Raw genomic sequence first — 21,192 nt, 5'->3', positions numbered from 1 at the left:
ATAAAGTTTTGATCTATTTTATTTTTTAAATTATAATCTTTTTTTTTGTTTATACCATTTGTTTTTTAGCTTTGAGTCCATATCAATAGTTTCTCATAAGCCTTTTAGTTTTTTGTCTTAATTTTTAAAATCATCGAGCCAATATATATATTTTTCCTATTAATAATATAGGTCAGCAGTCATGGATTTGAATTACAATAATGAATAAAGTCATCCAAGTGTTTTGCTCCAAGGAACATATGGTCTAATATAGGATATAAAATAGTAAATGGACATTTATATCACTGTACTTAATGCCATAAGACATACTAGATATTATGAAAATAATAAGTATACAAAATCAGAAATAGGAGTACCTGTAAGCAGGTAGGTATTGTTTCTAAGAAAAAGTACTTTTTCATATAACTGAATGTAATGTGTTAGACATGATGCATATAATAGATTCTATGACCTAAAATGAGCTCAGATTTTGGATTAACAATGTCAAAAGTTTTCATAGTGATATTAGTGCAAAGGATCCAGACATCAGCCTTTTCAGAGCCAGGTGAAGTATCCATTGATGCTGGTCTTCCTAATCAATATCTATGAGAAGAAACAGAATATTTTTTCATCCCTATATCTGCCACTAATTTTAGTGCTAGCATGGTGCACTAAATCTAACTAGCATGCTCCAGTCTTGCAGCTTTCTTTCTTGAAAGATCAGAGAATGATTATTTCCTATGGAGGAACTCAGATAGTTTCCTTTACCCTAACAGCAAAGGAGAAACTGATTAGAAAGAGTGTCCTTAAAGGGATTTTATAAACAGAACATCAAGCCTACTGATGATTATTTCCCTTATCTCTTCTGAATTGCCTTGGAAAACTGGCCTTCTTGGAGACTGAAGATAGCATAGAAGGTAAAACAATTTAATTTCCAAATGAGATATTAAGAACCTAGAACCTATCATACGTCTCAGGGACATGGATGAGAGTGGGCCATTGAAATATTTTACAAGTTTTTATGAGACAAAGTAAAAATGTAAAAACATTTAAGGACTCAAATTCTTAAAAGTAGACCACAGATATCATATATAAATATATATATGCATATATACATATATATTTATATATGATAAAATACTATATATTTTAGGTTTATATATTTTAAAGAAGGGTTAATTGGTTCTGAAGTTTATGACTCCATCAATTGGGAATCATTTCCTTCTGAGGGAATTTAAAATAGAAATCAATAGTCCTTTTCCTTCCTTGACTTCTCTCCTAAACATTAGTAAATGAGAATCTGTCTTTGACTAATTCAGCAAATCTCATCCAAATTTAAATAGCCTGATCTAGAAACAATACCCACTTGCTGCCTATCAGGCATTGGGTAGCTGGATATGATCCTTGTTAGGGGCAGAGGAGTGTGGGATGCCAGAATCCAGGTAGTTTGTTCATGGAAAGCAACACCCTTGGCAGGTTTACCATATGTTTAGATCAACGTAATTTCTTAAAGTCAACCTGCTGCATCTGGTAAACTTTATAATGATTAAGGTTCTTCTCTTTGAACTTACGTGTTTGAGACTTAAAAACAAAAAACTACCCAAAAAACAAAATAGGATTTGTTTACTAAGTAATGCTTAACATCTCTTTTTCATTATAACACAGGATTTCAAAAGTCATCTCCATTTATTCATTGTCGTAGGCTTTTACATCTTTGTGACTCTCAAGGAAGTTTGTAGAGGCAATTTTGGCCACCTCTACACCATCGGATATTATTATCGAGCTGTGCGTTCAATATGACGGCCGTCTCTTGGTTTATTCAGGTCCTTTGGCAACTTAGATGTCATTTATCTTAACACTAGCCTACCTACTGCTAAGGTACAGGCTGTTTATATAGACACATGGTTTCATGCTTATGATTATCTAATATATATTTAACTACCCCAAGGCGGGGATAATCACTTTGTAAGACTTGTTTACCACAAGATGGATGGCAGATAGATGGATAGGAATCCAGCTAGAGCCACTAAGGAATGAGAGGGTTATTTAAGATGGAGACAGGGATTTAGAAGAAAATGAATTAATGGAAATGGAAATATTTTTACAACTTCATTTATGTAGAAAATCTGGCGCTGCTAAATTGCAAGTACAGAAAAACTGAGAAGAAATTCCGCCATTTATTCTTGGACTGTAGGATTATGTATAGCATATAAAGTATGGTAACTTTTTGTTTTGCATTAAAACTACAATAGTATATAGATACTGGATTAGGATTAGGATTATTATTTTTGCTACTTTTTTTTAAAAGATTTTATTTATTTATTTGACAGAGAGAGAGATAGCGAGAGCAGGAACACAAGCAGGGGGAGTGGGAGAGGGAGAAGTGGGCCTCCCGCCGAGCAGGGAGCCCGATGTGGGGCTCGATCCCAGGACCCTGGGATCATGACCCAAGCCGAAGGCAGATGCTTAACGACTGAGCCACCCAGGCGCCCCTATTTTTGCTACTTCTATAATTTTGGCAAAGCTATCCAAATACTCATCATCCACACATTTTAAATAGATCTTCCAGTAATTTCCTATTAATCATATAGTCCTGGGAAATTATTTAGAACTCTGGGTTATACTTTCCATAGTTACCAGATTTTTATTTTAACCTAAAAATGGTATATTAAAAACAGTATACCAGGAATGGTGAAATCTATTCATCTAAAGCCTGGTTCTGATAAGAAGATAGTGGAAGGAAAATGATTAAAAGAAAAAAAAATTGAGGGACACCTGGGTGGTTCAGTCAGTTAAGCATCTGCCTTCGGCTCAGGTCATGATCTCTGGGTCCTGGGATCCTGTGGTGGGCTCTCTGCTCTGGCAGGCTCCCTGCTTGGTGGGGAGTCTGCTTCTCTCTCTCTCTCTGCCCCTCCCCCTATTCATGCTCTCTCTCTCTCTCTCTCTCTCTCACACACACACACACACACTCTCTCTCTCTCTCAAATAAATAAATAAAATCTTAAAGAAAATTCACCCCCAGGCTATTGAGTTACCACAGAAAGCAAAAACATAAAATGTCTGGTTGATGGGTTTTTTTTTTAAGATTTTACGTATTTATATGAGAGAGAGACTGTGTATGTGTGTGTGTGTGTGTGAGAGAGAGAGAGAGACAAAGAGAGAGAGAGAGAGAGAGAGAGAGAGAGAGAGCACAAATGGGGGGAGGGGCAGAGGGAGAGGGAGAAGCAGGCTGCCCCAGAGCCTGAGGCAGGGCTCGATCCCAGGACCCCGGGATCATGACCTGAGCCTAAGGCAGATGCTCAACTGACTGAGCCACCCAGGCACCCCTGGTTGAGAGTTTTTAAAACACAAAACATATGTTTTTCCTATCTTAAAACAAAACAAAAACAGATACAGAATAGCTCCATAAACATGAGGCATTATTTATGAACTTGATAAGGGGGATTGTACAGCCAGAGATTGTTCATGAGATTAAGAAAAAAATTTTTTCCAGTTCTATATTAAAATGTCAACTGTTCATGCTTTTAGGTCTTTCTGTCTATATGCTGACAACATTCGGACTGAAGTGATGAAAACACTCAAGCTAAAGAAAAAACTGAGGGAAGAGTTTTTCCTTTTAGAGCTATCTGAAGACTCTTTGAAAGAGATGTCTTTGAGAATTTGCTCACCCATTATCTACTCCATAAATTCTGCCTCACCAAGATATTTGGTGTGGGGGATAGAGCTTTATAATTTAAATATAGTTTATTTCATTTAACAAAACTGCAGACTATTTCAACTTTCTGTTTTTGGAAAACTGTATGTCTGGATTATCAGTTTAGTGTTTAATAGGTAAGAATAAGACAAAGATATTCTACCAGAGATTACTAACATAATATTAATGTTTAGGAAGAAATATTCCAGGAATGCCATCAAATTCTTTTTTCATTTTTTATAGAATTTGCCTTGGGTTCAATTCTCTGGACAAGTTCAGTTGTAGTTTAAGCTCTGAGAGTTACAAACACAGACTATCACATCAGCGCATACTTAACAAATGCTATGCTTAGGGTTGCCAAATTTAGTAAATTAAAATTGTTTTTTGAGAGAGTATGTGTCAATTATCACATGGGACATACTTAGTTAAGAAATTATAATTTATCTGGAATTAGAACTTAACTAGGTGTCCTGTGTTTTATCTAACAATGTTAACTATGATACAATCATGACAATCATAATTAATAACTAAATATGCCAGAAAAATATAGTTACCACAAATACAACATGGATATGTATTAACAACTCTCAACTATAAAAAAATGAGCATTAACCATATGAAATTGCTGATATTAACAATGTATGACATACACAAAAGATGATTTTATATGATTCAGTGTAAGATATTTGTTTTTCTAACATTAAACCATCCAAACATTCCTGGGATAATTGCACCTGCGATATGCTCTCTTTTACTGGAATGGTGCTTAGAATGATTTCCTAGGTACATAGAAATGAGGTTGCTTAATATTTCTATTGGTCTGTTAGATTTTTGTCTTGATGCATTAGTTTCTGAGGACTGCCACAACAAATTACCACAAAGTAGACGGCTTGATTCAACATAAATTTATTCTCTCACAATTCTGGGGACAGTCTGAAATTTGGCTGACCTGACCTTTCTCTGGGCTTTAGAGAATATAACCCGTTCCTCACCTGTTCCAATTTCTGTGACTGCCCTGGCTTTCCTGAGGAAGAAGACATTTACAGCATTGTTGGGAATTCAATTTACATTCTAATTCAACCACTTGTAGGATGAGACCCCAGGTTTGGTGTTCAGAAATTTCCACTCTGCCGCTATGGGCCATAAAGATTTCTTCAGGAAAGACATAGATTTCAGGTCCCTCGTGCCACAACTATATTGGTTAGATGATGTATCCCCCAATATAATATTTCCTCATTTTTAATGTTCAAAATTGTTTGCCTGTGACCTCCACACTTAAAGGACAATGCAGTTAAATATAAAGCCCTTGACTCCATTTATTTTACTTAGTATCTGCTACATATTACTCCATGCATGCCTAAATGTAATTTCCTGTGCAAAGTTTTTCCTGACCCTTCTTCATCTTTGAAAAGTTGGCCCTCTTACCTGTGAGCTCGTAATAATGTAAGTAAACCTGTATCGTTAGCATTTGACATCTGGTATTACAATAATGTTTCACATCTACTCAGTTTTCTCTAAGAGAAAGAGTATTATCTAATTCATCTTCATATTTCAGGTATCTGGCATAATTCCTAGTGCATGGTGGGTGATTAATAGCTCTTCCTCCCTCTCAAACATAGCTGTATTTAGAGTACAGAAAAGTACTACTACATGGTTTATATTTGAAGGATGAAAAATTCTGTATTATTTCTAAAATATGCATAGCTGACACCTATGTGTGACCTAAACGATTAACATATACTAACTCATTTAATCATCACAACGCTTCCATGACTTATAATTGCTTCCCATTTACAAATGAGAAAATCGAGGCACAGAACAACTAAACTTCCCCAGGAGCAGCAACCAGTAAGTGCTATACATGGGATCTGACTTCAGGCCGTGGGACTCTACAGGCTTTCCCCCTAAGCACTACGCCATATAGACTGCCTGAAATCTTTAGCACTTAAACAGTGTAGTATAACATTCCAATTTGGTGACTGAAGATGAACAGATTTTTAGTGGAATATAGTGTCCTCACCATCAAAAGACACATTTACACATCTTTTCAAGTCTTTGCTACAACACTGAAAATGAATTGATAACTTCATTAATTATAATTTTATTAATTCTGGCTACCAGAACTCTGAGTGCCTTTATAATTTCCTTAATTCATAGACTCAGAGAGCTAAGAAACTTAAATGCTTTTCGCACAAAATCCTCTCTCTCTTCTGTCCCTGCTAGAAGGGCTTATTCTGGTATAATATTAACTTCTCCAGCCACTGGGGCTTCTCTTCCTTTTCCTTAATTACTGCTCAATATCCTAATGCAGTTCACTGTCAATGAGTTGGCTCCAATTTTCATTTTAAATTTTGGTTTCTTAATTTCATCCTATTACTCCTCGTAATTACTTTTACATATCATTGCTCTCTCTTATAAAATAATACTTTTCCCTCTAATATTAACACATTTCACATTACTGTAGATAGTTATCGTTCTCATCAATCATTTTTCAGCCAGCTTTACATATATGGGACTTAACTGTTTCTCATTAATCACTTCTAGTATTCATTAAATCACACTGGTATATTCTTCCTCTGGACTTATATAACCAACATAAGTAGAAAGATGCTGAAAACAGAATTCAGCCAAGTTGCTCTATGAATCCATTCTTCTGGGAGTTCGAGAAGGTCCTAAAATTCTTTCTTTCTTTTTTTCCTTTTTCTTTTCCTTTTTTTTTTTTTTTTTTTTTTTTTAGTAATAAGAGAAGAGACTCCTTATGACCTCACCTTGGTCCAATTTCTATATTGCACTCTCATCCAGGTTTTATAATGCAAGAATGGAAGATAATAATGGAATTGATAGCAATATTTTAATACATGCAAATGTCACTTTAATCATTCCACAAAATGGCCAAATTCTGGAATAGTAACTGATACTATTATTAATTTTTGCTTTCTGAAAAAAAGTGTATTTTTAAATGACAGCATTTTGCCAAAACATGAGGAAAATGGCATGGATTTGAATAATGTTTCTTCAGTTAGACTTTCTTACTATGCCTTGGTTTGTGTCCTTGTCAAAGATCTTTCCTGGATGGTAGACATTCTGTGGAAACTAGAACACATGTATAAGCTTTCTTGTATATATTTCTCTGTGCAAAAGAGTGTAATGTTCATTCTATGTGTATAATTCTAAGGATATTGATACAAATAAATATTAAATGTTCGCTTACTGTCATTTGAAGACTAAGAATAAATGGGACATTTTAATTTCAAATAACAAATACACATATATTTTATAATATATATAAAGTATATTTATATATTGCTTACATATATTTTTATACAAGCAATATGTGTGTGTATTTCCATATGCCCACACATATGAAAACTTATCAATAATTTATGGATATGATTAGCTTAACTTATCAGGATGTTTCAACAGGTTACCAATTTCCAACTAATGTACTAAATTATATTATAGAAATATATGTGTAAAAAACAGTCAACTGGGGTGCCTAAGTGGCTCAGTCGTTAAGCATCTGCCTTCGACTCAGGTCATGATCCCAGGGTCCTGGGATTGAGTCCCTCATTGGGCTCCCTGCTCAGCAGGAAGCCTGGTTCTCCCTCTCCCATTCCCCCTGTTTATGTTCCCTCTTTCACTGCCTCTCTCTGTCAAAGAAATAAAAATAAAAATTAAATTAAAAAAGAAAACAGTCAACTAACATCCAAAGTAGTTTCAACTGGTCTCCATCACTTCATGGCCATGCCTATATATGAGTGGTAAGAACAAAGTTGCCCCAAAGTAGTTTTCTGTCAAAAGTCATTTCAAATCTAGTGATAGATTTCACTGAATTGAAATATGGACTCCTCTCTTTAACTTCTGGTTGAGCAGCAGAACTACTTTCCAGATATTAGACCCTTATAAGAATAAAAATAGCAGCTTGGATGAGTTTTTTAATAATAAAATCCCTAGTGAATGTTTGGTTTTTGTAAATAGTTCATTAGAATTAAAAGCCTATTTTTTTTTAAGATTTTTTTTCTTTATTTTAGAAAGAAAGAGAGAAAGAGAGAAAGAGAGAGAGGGTGACTGTGGGGGAGGGAGAGCAGAGGGAGAGAGGGAAAGAAGTCTTAAGTAGACTCTGAGCTGAGTGTGGAGCCCCAACTTGGGGCTCAATTCCAGGACTCCGAGATCATGACCTGAGTCAAAACCGAGTCAAGCGTTTAACCAACTGCACCACGTATGTGCCCCAGAAACCTATTTCTTCTTAAGAACAAAGTGTTTTCATGTGTTTGTCTTTGTGGGCATTTGCAACAGGTTGGGATGTCTTACTCATTGCACTTTGTGGCTCAGAGCCCCAAAACTTTACAATCCAATGGCCAGAACAATCTGATTTTTTTTCTATCAGTCAGTGCAAAGGTATACTAAAGAAAAATTCAATAAAAATAATCCATTAAACAACCAAAAATGTGGTTATTTGGAATAGATCTAGTATGGTTATAATTGAGCATATTTCATATTTTTCTTTCTTAGGATTAGCTTAAACTTTATAAAAATACTTCTATAAATTGTTATGTTTACTCTATGGTCCATTTCAAATCATTTGTTAAAAAAATGATAGCAATCTTTTTACACAGTGAACAGTATGAAGCTTAAAAATACAAAGTTTTCAGTTGCAAAAATATTTAGCAAGCATTGGTGACAGATACACTTATAGCATGTGTAGATACATATCCATGGAAATTATCAGTGCATTCACAGTGAATTTATTAGAATAAGGTCTTTCTACTCTATCAGATCTAGCATATTTAAGAGGGATCTAGAATTGTTACATTTTCTACAGTGAGAAATTAGTGAAATGCCTACTCTGATATGTAAAATAGAAAAGATAATCCAGAGAAGGATATTTGTGACTGATATGTACCTGGAAATATTGAACTACAAAGATAATATTAAACTTGAACTTTGAAAAAAAATCTTTTAGAGGAGAAGGAAAGAGAAGTAGATTACCAAAAAACATGAATGACAACATGCATATGTGATATAATATACACAGAATATTTTTTTATGTGCTTATGCATGAACTGGATAACATTAAATAAAGGAGGCGACAATAATAACTACATGGAGTGGTCTGAAAAGTGTAATTAAAACTTGGTGCAAACAGAGGAAAAAAGGAAGACAAGGAGAAAAGTAGAAATTGAAGTATTATTGTAATTTTTCGGCAGACACAGCTTAGATCACAACTTTCACATTTTTATCCATTTTTTAGTAAACACCTTGTAAAGTGCTTTAATAAGAAAACAGCAGATTCAAAGACTTGAAATAATGCCATAGATCTTACAGTGGCAGGACCAAAATTTGTATTTCCTTTGATAGTAAAGATCCTTAATTTCCACTACTCTTCATTGACTTGAAGACCAAGATTAAGTGTTTTTGGCTTAAGATAATAGACACTGTCTTTGTGTTTAAACACATCTGAAAAAAGAAAATGATATTACAGATGGTATTTGCTGAAAGTCAGGAGAGTCAATAGGGTTGGATCTTTGAATTAAAAAAAAATGGAACAAGTACTATAAAGAGTGCAAATTGATAGAGAGGCCACAGGAAGAGAATCTGAGAAAGGCTGCTAAGAAGCCTGCATCTTTAGCTACAGAGGTTTCTGCCAGAGGAAAGAGGGCATCAAGTTGCATTCATCTTTTTTTTTCCCCCTTTCCACCCAGTCAGGCTCCATTAAACAATGAATGAAAGTTATCAAAGTGTATTTACAATGTACCACACCATGGACCGGTGAATTCAACTTGGCAATTTTCTGATAAAGGAATGATATGGAAAGGAATGGGCTGATGCTCTGCAAGCCGATTTAGAAAGCAGTGCTGATTTTGATCTCTGGGAAGATTAGCAGTTCTGCCTTGAAGGCTAAGGTGAGCTGCATTAGAAGATTATATAAGGGACAGATTTTAAAAGACTGTTTGATCCATTTCCTGCCACCTGAATGAGTGCCTCTTTTTTTTTTTTTTTAAGATTTTATTTATTTGAGATAGAGTGAGAGTGAGAGCAAGAGAGAGAAAAAGCAGGAGCGGGGGAGAGGGGAGGGCAGAGGCAGAGGGAGAAGCAAACTTTCCACTGAGCAGGGAGCCCAACTTGGGGCTTGATCCCAGGACCCTGGGATCAAGACCTCAGCCAAAGGCAGAGGCTTAATCGACTGAGCCACCCAGGCGCCCCTGAATGAGTACCCCTGAATAAGTTACATAGTTTATTTTTTTTTAAAAGATTTTATTTATTTATTTGTGAGAGAGAGAATGAGAGAGAGCACATGAGACGGGGGAGGGTCAGAGGGAGAAGCAGACTCCCTGCTGAGCAGGGAGCCCGATGTGGGACTCGATCCCGGGACTCCAGGATCATGACCTGAGCCGAAGGCAGTTGCTTAACCAACTGAGCCACCCAGGCGCCCACATAGTTTATTTTTCAAATTGCAATTATTTACAACATATGACATATAGCAATGGAAGTAACTCAGATTAATAATCTTAATCTGAAGGATTCAAAAATTAGATGAATGAAAACACGAAAGCATCTTGGAAGAAGTGAAGACTACAGGGACACCTGGGTGGCTCAGTCATTAAGCATCTGCCTTTGGCTCAGGTCATGATCCCAGGGTCCTGGGATTCAGCCCCGCACCCGGCTCCCTGCTCAGTGGGAAGCCTCTTTCTCCCTCTCCCACTCCCCCCTGCTTGTGTTCCCTCTCTAGCTGTCTCTCTCTCTGTCAAATAAATAAATAAAATCTTAAAAAAAAAAAAAAAGAGGTGCAGACTATCAAAAAATAATTTCATGGAAAAACAGTGAAAGAAAATTTGAACTCACTAACTGTGGAGATCATTTTGAGTATATTCTCACTACCATTTACACAATTGAAATAATTCTCATCTTGAAAATAACTATTGTATGTTAATTAAATATATGTGCATGCATATGCACACAAACCATTTTGCCTTTGTTTTTCACAAACACCATCAAATTAACTGAGGCCATGTAGGGTGGTAAATCCCCACTGTTCTTAATCCCATGATATATAGTGGGATGTATTTCAGATCCTTTATGTAGTCAAACCATCCATCACCCTCACTTTTTGCAAATATGTTGTAACTTCCCACTTTATAAAGACCATAGTTCTCAATAGGCAAGAACTGCTCCCCTCCCCCACCTTCCCCACACCAGCTGGATCATTGCAAACTTATTAGCAACCATTTACTTTGCACTTCTATTTGATTTACTCAAGAAAGGAGCCAGATCATCATGGGTTGTTTCTTTCTACCTGTGATCAAGATCCTATACAGGGTCATCTTTACCCCAGTCCATCTTTTTAAATCAATTAACTCTTTAGTATGCTCAATTTCTTGTCTCTATTGACTTTTACTCATCTGCATAGAGACACACATTCAGTCTCTCAACTTACAACTAAAATCCTCATTTTATCATATTCTCATTTATATGTTTTTTGTTTGTTTTGTTTTTTAAAGTTTTTTCTTCAAAGATTGTATTTATTTGAGAGAGAGAGAGTGAGAGAGAGAGAGTGCATGAGCAGGAGATGGGGCAAAGAGAGAGGGACAAGCAGACTCCCCACTGAGCAGGGAGCCCAAACAGGGCTCAATCCCAGGACCCTGAGATGACCTGAGCCAAAGTCAGATGCTTAACTTACTGAGCCATCCAGGTGCCCCTCTCATTTATTTGTTTTACAACATTTCTCATTACAATCTCAGGAAAGAAAGATTAAAATGATAAAGATTTTAGGTGAAGACATCAATATTTTACATAGACTAGTGATGACTACTGTTCTGTAATATTTAAACACTCTAAAATCTACTTTGCAGGTCCCTTTTGTAGCATCTAAAAACAAATTAATCCTCAATTTTAATATAAAATGGTATTTATCAGAAGAATTAATAAAATTTTATATAGTTCAAATAGAAAAATATATACAAAACACACAAGTAAATAATTATGTAGATAGCTAGATGATAGATGGATAGATGGATGGATGGATGGATAGATGGATAGATAGACAGAGAGACAGATGATGGATTCACTTCAATATCTACAGTAGCACATCAGGATAAAATTTCTCAGCCCGTGTTTTGAATACATTCTCCAGTAGAATCACTGAGAGTATTTATTAAAAAGTCCAATTCCTCAGCTCCATTTCAGTCTTTCGGAAAAAAATATATGAAGGTAAAGCCCAAAGATCTGAACGTTACTAGATTTCCAAGCTGAAACCATTCAACATTCAACACACACTGCTTTAGGACTTATGTTGAAATCCTTCTTTGTTAATTTTCTATGTTCCACTACATTTTTACAAGGACATAAACATATTGTACTCTAAAATCAAAAAGGTGATAGATAGATTTAGTCCACTGACAAATTCTTAGCAAGAAAAAAGAGTCAGGAGGAGGTTAATGGTTTTGCTAAAGCTGTCTTGATGAATCCATGACTGTCAAACAAAACCGTCTCCCCGTGAGCGTTAGCTAACATGATGAAGATTTTTACATTGGTTAGAAAAGTCTCTTAATGTTACTTAGATTAGTAAAACATAGAGTAATGGCATTAATAGAACTGACAATCGTGATAAAGCTGTTATTTGAAAACAAAGATGGCAGGTACATTCACAGTATATTCTACATTAGATCTTCCCCATTAAAAAAATTCTATGTTCTGAGAGGAGCTCCAAAGAGGCAGACATAGTCATAATTAAAATGTAACTACATCTTAAAGAGGAAATATTTATCATTTTAATGATCTGACAATATAGACTATTGACACCAACAGGGATCATTCGTGGAAAAATGGGTGAATTGCTTAAATCAGAGAAAGTATGTTCTTTTTACCTTCTTTAAAGAAAGTATCCCTTCTCTGGTCTCCTTGTCAGTGGAGATGGAGAATATCCCAATACCATCACCGTTAATGATAGAGTATGTCATGTCAGCATTTGAACCAGTGTCTGCATCATTTGCTTTGATTTTCCCAACAGCTGAACCAACTTGAGCTGACTCAGGAACATACAGTTGATAGTGCTCTGAAAAATATTTCATATTAAAATCATTTGATGGTAATACCAGTCACAAAAAAAGTTTTACAAGAAAAAGACATGGAAATGTCTAGACCACACACTCAAACACTGTATTAAGTACAAAATTGTTTAGTACTGAAATGCTAGGTTTACATAAACTTTAAATATATAAAAATAATTTGTAGATATCTTAATATAAAATATTTTATTAGCTCTACATCCCTAGGCAACAGAAAAAAAGGTAAGGGAGATCAAATTTGTATTCTTATGTTGAGCAAAAACTAAATTAGTCAAGTATTTCTTGCATTTCTCCTTCCATACAGCATGTGAAATTGCATCTCTGCTTCCATACAGCATGTGAAGTTAAAATATAAGAGTTTGAAAACCTGAAATTCAAAACTTGAAATTCAAAGTGAAAACAAAGAAAATAATATAGCATACCTATAAATATGATTATTATTCTGATCAATAAACTTAAGTTTAGTGAAATGTATAAGCCATGACAAAGAGAGATAGTAAATTTGTTTATGCATTTAATTGCCATGTATTCCAGGTCAGCTTCTGGAAAGAATTTGAAGTGGTTTTATAATAAAGTCATAAATAAAATAAAATTAGTAAAATTAGTAAAAATAATGACTAAGTTAAAGAATGAGAAAAATAAATATAACTACATGGGATGATGTAGTATTTGTGATTGAACTAATTTTTACACTATATATATTAAAACACTATTGATTATATATATCTCATGATCTGATTTGCAAAAATATATTTTTCAGTATGTCCTGATATTAAATGTTTACACCAAACAATTTAAAAATTTTCAAAGTTTGTCCTGATACTAAGTTTCTTCAGAAAGAGCTCATAGAACTTTCCTTATAGAAACTTATGAAATATGAATCGCCATGTCGTTACCAACTGTTTTATTGACAAATTAGAAACATATCTATTAAAACAACTTATTTGTTATAGCAAATTTCAAATAACAATATAAATAACAGGAACTTTGAATTAAAATATAATTGTAAAAGAGTTTCAACCAAGACTAAATGAATGGTGATTTAACATTCTGCATGGATATAATTAAACTATACAGGTAAGTGAATATGGAGCCTGTATGAAAATAATTTCCCTAAGCCAATATTTTTTTAGTTATGGTGTGATAATATCTTTTTAAGTTAATATATCTGGTAAATGTATGGAGTACTCTAATTTATTTCTAAAGATACAATTGTATGTTTTAAAATGCTATATGTGGATACCATGGATTGATTTATGTATTTGTGTTTATTCATTATTCAACAAAGATTCTTCCCCGTTTTCCTCTATAAACATTTGAGATGCTACCTGACATTATTTTTTTAGTTCAACAATTCTCACCAACTTCACATTTCCTGTATATACCAGCCTCTTCTGTGAAACACATATCCCCTAACATTAATCATGTGTTTTTATCAGGATTTGTCATATTGCTAAACACTCTACCCGTCTTGATATATTTAATTGACCTGTGAAGAGCATAAGGCCCCAATTTTTACAGGACCCCCTTTCTGCTTGCAGTTGATTTGTGAAAGGGTAGGCAGTTGACTCACAATGATCCAAAGAGGGGACATCCCCCAAAATGTTGGTACTGGAACTAGGAAAGAACTTTAGTCTCTCTTCGGTGGCAAAGCTAGGAAATGTTGGAAGGGGTTTCTGACGATAGTCATGTTTCCAAAATCCATGTTGAAGTACCTAATCTCAGGGCACAAATTCAGTATCAGAAAGAAGCCATAATTCTCAGAATCTTTTTAAATATCATAATGATCCTAGGCAGTTACATATGAAATAGGACACTGTTCTGTTAAAAAAAAAAAAAAAAGAGAGAGAGAGAAAAGAAATTAGAACATATCTCCTATTTCCCGCCGTTGAGGTAGAAAGGCTAGGTTGTCAAGTTCCTGGTTGCTAAGGTCTCTAAGTTGCAGCTTAACTTTCCACAACTCTAAGCCTCCCAAAGGACTCTCAGCTAGTTAAAACTGGGGTGATAGGGCGCCTGGGTGGCTCAGTTGGTTAAGCGACTGCCTTCCGCTCAGGTCATGATCCTGGAGTCCCGGGATCGAGTCCCGCATCGGGCTCCCTGCTCAGCGGGGAGTCTGCTTCTCCCTCTGACCTTCCTCCTTCTCATGCTCTCTGTCTCTCATTCTCTCTCTCTCAAATAAATAAATAAAATCTTAAAAAACAAACAAACAAACAAAAAAAACTGGGGTGATACCCTTGCAAACAAAAGAAGTCTTAGTTCACAGAAATAAATAAGCAAATCACAGAATTATTATGGTGGTAGTGTTACAAAGCAGGTTGTTTTTACAAAGACAGTTGTAAAAAACTGTATAAGTTGGTCATAAAAGATTCATGTCCCAGAAAACATTTAAGTCACATCTTAAAAGAAGGAGCATATCCCTGGAAGATAATCATGTTCAGGAAAAGAGCTGATACTTGTTGATACACTCTAAGAATTGCAAGTACAGTAACTCTTCCCCAATCACTATGCCCCATTAGACAAGTTAGAATATATTAAGATTAATATTTCAGCATTCATACACTTTCCATATAGTTGAGAATTTGTGAATTGTAAAATGTATTCAAAATGTTTCCTAATAACTAGAAAATAGCTGATAGATGAGATTTATTTATAAATCAAAAGAGGTTTAGGATATTTTTTAGAATTTCTAAGGACAGAATAAATAGTCAGGTTCCTAAAAAATGCTATAAATTCCAGAAGAATAAATATGGTGTGGCTCTTTAAGAAAATATATACTGAATATATATACCAAAATTAAAAAAAAATAGGCATAGAAGAATGGTACCACAACATAATAAAGGCTATAACAATAAGCTCATAGCTTAACAACATAGTCAATGATGAAAAATTGAAAAACTTCCTTCTCAGATCTGGTTAAAAGCAAGAATGTCCAATATTTCCACTTCTATCCACCACAGTACTTGAAGTTTTAGCCAGAGAAATTAGAAAGAAAATAATAATAAGAGGTATCCAATTAGAGAGGAAGAAGTAATATTATTTCTGTTAGCAGATGACAAGATCTTATAGGTAGAAAACCTAAAGACTAAAATATATATATATATATATATTAGAATAAACAAATTCAGTAAAGTTGCAGGATACAAAATCAAAACACAAAAATCAGTTGTGTCTCTGTACACTAACAACAAACTATCCAAAAAGGAAATTCAGAAAACAGTCCAATTTGCAATAGCATTAAAAAAGAATAACACACTTAAAAAGAAATTTAACCAATGAAGTGAAATGACTGTGTACTAGAAAATACAAAACATTGATGAAAGAAATGAAAGGAGATAGGAATAATGGAAAGACATCCTGTGTTTAAGGATTAGAATACTTAATATTATTAAAATGTCTATACTACTTAAAGCAATTCACAGGTAATGCTTTGCCATTCTAATCACAATTCCAGTGGTTTTTTCACAGAAATAGAAAGAGAAACTCAGAATATGGAACTACAAAAGACAGAGAATTAATGAAGCAATTGAGAAAAAAGAACAAAACTAGAAGCTTAAAATGTCCTGATTTCAAAATATATTACAAGGCTACAGTATTTAAAACAGTATGACATAGCATAAAGATACACATATAACCCAGTGAAACAGAATAGAGAGCCCAGAGGTAACCCAAGCATGTAAGGCCAGCCGACCTGTGATAAGAGTACCAAGAGTAAAAGGGGAAAAATAGTTTCTTCATCAAATGGTATTGGGAAAACTAGATACACACATAAAAAAAAAAAAAAAAAAAAAAAAAAAAGAAAAGAAAAAAGTTGGACCTCTACATTATAGTTTCGACAAAATCAACTCAAAATGAATCAACGACTTAAATATAAGACTTGAAGATGTAAAATTCCTCAAAGAAAACATAGGGAAAATTTCTTGACATTGGTTTGGCAATTATTTCTTGGATATGACATCAAAAACTCAGGCATCAAAAGCAAAAATGGATGGGTGGGGCTACACCAAACTAAAAACTGCACGGTGTAGGAGACAATCAATAGAATGAAAAAGCAACCTACAGAATGGGAGGAAATACTTGTAAACCATGTATGTGATAAGGGGTTCATTTCTGAAATATATAAAGAACTTCAGGTCAAGAGCAAAATTAAAAAAAAAAAATAAATAAAAGAATAAGCCAATTACAAAACTGGCAAAGGATTTAAGCAGACATTTCTCCAAAGAAGACATACAGATAGCCAACAATTATATAAAAAGATGTTCAACATCATTATCATAAAAATCAAAACTACATTTAGAGATCACTTCACACCTGGTAGAATGACTATTATCAAAACACAAAAGACAGAAAGTGTTGGTAGCATTACGGAGAAATTGGAACCCTTGTACACTGTAGGTGGGAAGGTAAAATGGTACAGCAGCTGTGGAAAAACAGTATGGAGGTTCCTCCAAAATTAAAAACTAGAACTACTCTATGATCCAGAAATTCTACTTCTGGGTACATATCCTAAAGAACTGAAATTAGAATCTCAAATAAATGTCTATATTACCACGTTCACTGTAGTATTACTCACAATGGCCGAGATATGGGAACAACTCAAGTCTCCATCAATAGATGAATCAATAAAGAGAATGAATAAAGGGCCTCTCTAATAAGATAAGAAATACCGGCAATTTGGAAAATAAAACCTCTGAGTGTGTGTGTGGGTATGTGTATGTGTGTGTGTAAAAGGTGATACTCCAGTGAGAGAATTATAGCATTAATAGAAGAAGAAATTAGAAATATATATGTATCACATATATAAGATTAATAGAAGAGGAAATTAGAAATCTATACCATATAATATTATATAATATAATATTATATAATAAATATATTATATATGTATATATAATTGCATATAATATATAATAAATACATATGTAAGTATATTAGATAATATATAATAATATATGTAAATATATAACATATATATATTATGATAAATGGAGATTGAGTCAATGACCTCTGATATCTCTGATAAAAAGATCACAAAGAATATCAAAAATAGACTTGCTAGGAATTTAATTTCGAAGAAACAAGATCTTTGGGACCGGAGTCCTTCTAAGGAGCCTAGTATATGATTGATGCTTAAGTGTTTTATTAATAGTTATGTTTAGCATAAACACAAGATTCACATGCACCTTTGCAACTTTAATCCATTAAATACTTTTATGTGTCACATTTTTAATATAGTTTGATTAACCATGGGAGGAAATATATTGAATTATCCTAAAATAAGAAAAGATATCAGACAAACCTTTCTCTAAATACTAATTCTAACAAAAATGCAAATACCACTCATAAAGACATATAACATATAGTATTACCTTTAAGAATTCTGAAAGCCGAGAGTCAAATGTCCATGAATAGACATTATCATCTTTGAATAATAATAATTACATCTGAACCTTCATTTACCTGTTATTTATGAGAATTGTCATTCTTTATAGACTTGAAGAACCTTTGGGAGAAACTTTAAAGAATATGATTCAAAATGTAAATCTTTGACTAACAGCCTGAAGCTTTGCCATTTCTATCCATGATGTGGCTCAATTGCCTAGAAGGAATAGTTTACTACTTCGGAAAAAAATGCACTTTTATCTAAATCAGATTAACAAAGGTCATAACTCCTAGAATCTTGGAATACATGGTGAATGATCTTTTGCTTTTCATATTATTTTTACTCTGTAATTACTCCTTCTGGGAAAAAAAAAATGCCCATCTTGGATAATTTATAGCACAGCCTAATCAGCACTTCTATGGCTGCCAAAATATCCCTCAGAGTACTCTGCTCAAGTTCACAAAAAGGTTATATGCTATGTAACATTATACATTTCCAAGAGGATGAAAAAGGATTAAAAACCTCACTGCACTTTCATACAGGCGTGTAAGCATATACACATATATGCTCAAACAGTGTGGGACTATGTATACAAACACATGTTGTATGAAGGCGTATCTCCATTCCATTTATGTATTAGTGAGAGACAGGAAGAGAGACAGGGAGACAGAGATTGTGTATTCAAGTCTCTAAATTATATAAATAGATATGTAACGACATACACAAATTTAAACCAAGAGACTTAACTTTTAATTCTCTCTGTTGCAATTAAGGGGAAAGTTTTTCCCAGCTCCCTCCTTTTTCTTAGAGCATTTGTGAGAGAAACTGTCATATAGATAGATAGGTAGATAGATGATAGATAGATGATAGATGATAGATAATGATGATAGATAGATATAGATGATAGATGTTAGATAGATATAAATATATATATCACATAGCTACAATGTACTTATACATTTAAAAATTTTATGTCAGATATAATCATAGATCTAGTTAATATAATGAAGGGGTTGATTTAAACAATACCTGTTATAAAAAGGATTATGTATAAAAAAAAAAAAACAAGCCATTCCATATTTGTTTTTAAAATGCAGGAATTGGGGTGCCTGGGTGGCTCAGATGGTTAAGCGTCTGCCTTCGGCTCAGGTCATGATCCCAGGGTCCTGGGATCGAGTCCCGCATCGGGCTCCCTGCTCGGCGGGGGGTCTGCTTCTCCCTCTGACCCTCCCCCTCTCATGCTCTCTCTCTCATTCTCTCTCTCAAATAAATAAATAAAATCTTTAAAAAAAAAAATTGCGTGATACAAAAACGTCCCCCAAACCAACCACTGTATCCACATTCGCACGATTATAAACTTTGAGAAGATGGGGATATAGTTCAGCAGAAGAGAAAACTGCAATCGGTCATTGACTCATGCTATTAGGCCAGCTTTTTTCTTTCACTCCTAACTTTAATAATAATTTGGTCTTTATATCAAATATCACCAAGATGTCTATAGTTCTGGATGGAGTTTTTTTTTTTTTTAAAGATTTTATTTTATTTATTTGCGAGAGAGAGAGAATGAGAGACAGAGAGCATGAGAGGGGGGAGGGTCAGAGGGAGAAGCAGACTCCCCGCCGAGCAGGGAGCCCGATGCGGGACTCGATCCCGGGACTCCAGGATCATGACCTGAGCCGAAGGCAGTCGCTTAACCGACTGAGCCACCCAGGCGCCCTTCTTTTCACTTTTAAGGTTTCTTCCATTTAACTGTTAACACATTTAGCAGGTTGGATTTTTTTTTTTTAATTTTTTATTGTTATGTCAATCCCCATACATTACATCATTATTTTTATTTTTATTTATATTTATTTATTTTTTTTTTAAAGATTTTATTTATTTATTTGAGAGAGAGAATGAGAGACAGAGAGCATGAGAGGCGGAGGGTCAGAGGGAGAAGCAGACTCCCCGCCGAGCAGGGAGCCCGATGCGGGACTCGATCCCGGGACTCCAGGATCATGACCTGAGCCGAAGGCAGTCGCTTAACCGACTGAGCCACCCAGGCGCCCTGGATGGAGTTTTAATATTAAAACATGTCGAGATATTTTAATCTGAGTCCTGAATCTTTTTCAGTCATAAAAGTTTTCTTTCCCCAAAACATTTTTTTTTGTCGGTTTTGAAGTGATATTTGCCTTCCATAGTTAAAGTCCTCTCCCGTATGTCCCTCTCCTTGTTTACTGTATAGAGATTTTTCTTTTTCCCTACTTTCATTATTTTTATAGCAGTTTGTAATATTATTGGTTCTTTTCATATTTATTGCTTCCAAGACTGATCTTAATTAAGCATTTTCAGTTTTATAGCACTCCTAATTTATTTCTCATATCTCCTTTTACACATTATCAGGGAGTCTATTTTTGTTTTTAATTATTTCAACAAAAATATATTTACATCAGAACTTCAAGCGCTCTTTTCCTAGTGTATTGAAGTTATTTCTCTTTCTGCTCTATTAAAAATGGTAACTAGTTCTAAAAAGAAAGTTGGATGTTTATAGTTGGTTTATCCTCAGATTTCTGTAAAGATGATCTTTTCTTTTATGGCAATAATTTCATATGTTGCTAACTTTTCTGATTTTGATACAAAATCTCATAAATTATATGTATAATTATTATAATTATTATGTTTAAAAATTTTGATTTATTTATTTGAGAGAGAGCATGCAGGTGGAGTGGTGGGGGAGGGAGGCAGAGGCAAAGAATCTCAAGCAGACTCTAAAGCTGAGCACAGGGCCCAAAGAGGGGCTCGATTGCAAGACCCTGAGATCACGACCTGACCTGAAACCGAGAGTTCGACGTTTCACCCACTGAGCCACCCAGGCACCCCTTAACTATTATGTTTTTTAAAATACCAGGTAACTTGTCATTTCCCAAGGTTTATATCTTTCGTTTAAAAAAATGTTTATGTAGTAATATCGATCATTTTATGTGTAATGTATTTCTTTTTTGAATCTTTCCCTCTTCTGATGCCAAGAAATAATCTTGTATTTTCTTTTAAAGCATAAACAGCACATAAGTCTTTAATCAATTTATAAATGTCAA

The 21,192-nt window shown here is 34.3% G+C and overlaps 1 protein-coding gene across 4 annotated transcripts in view; it reads right to left on the bottom strand.

Annotated features, from left to right (window-relative positions):
* The window catches only part of CDH18 (cadherin 18), a 315,869-nt gene that overhangs the window by 75,082 nt on the left and 219,595 nt on the right, over nt 1-21,192 (bottom strand). For all 4 annotated transcript variants that reach the window (XM_045888209.1, XM_045888202.2, XM_064595613.1 and 1 more), the window contains one exon: nt 12,538-12,725. In XM_045888209.1, the coding sequence (XP_045744165.1) occupies nt 12,538-12,725 (188 nt within the window). The remainder of the gene's footprint in view (nt 1-12,537; nt 12,726-21,192) is intronic.

This window comes from Mirounga angustirostris, unplaced genomic scaffold (assembly GCF_029215605.1).
Source record: "Mirounga angustirostris isolate CCGP_5_RB_7025 unplaced genomic scaffold, mMirAng1.0.hap1 SCAF_7, whole genome shotgun sequence".
NCBI lineage: Eukaryota > Metazoa > Chordata > Mammalia > Carnivora > Phocidae > Mirounga > Mirounga angustirostris.
This window is presented reverse-complemented; position numbering and strand designations above follow the sequence as displayed.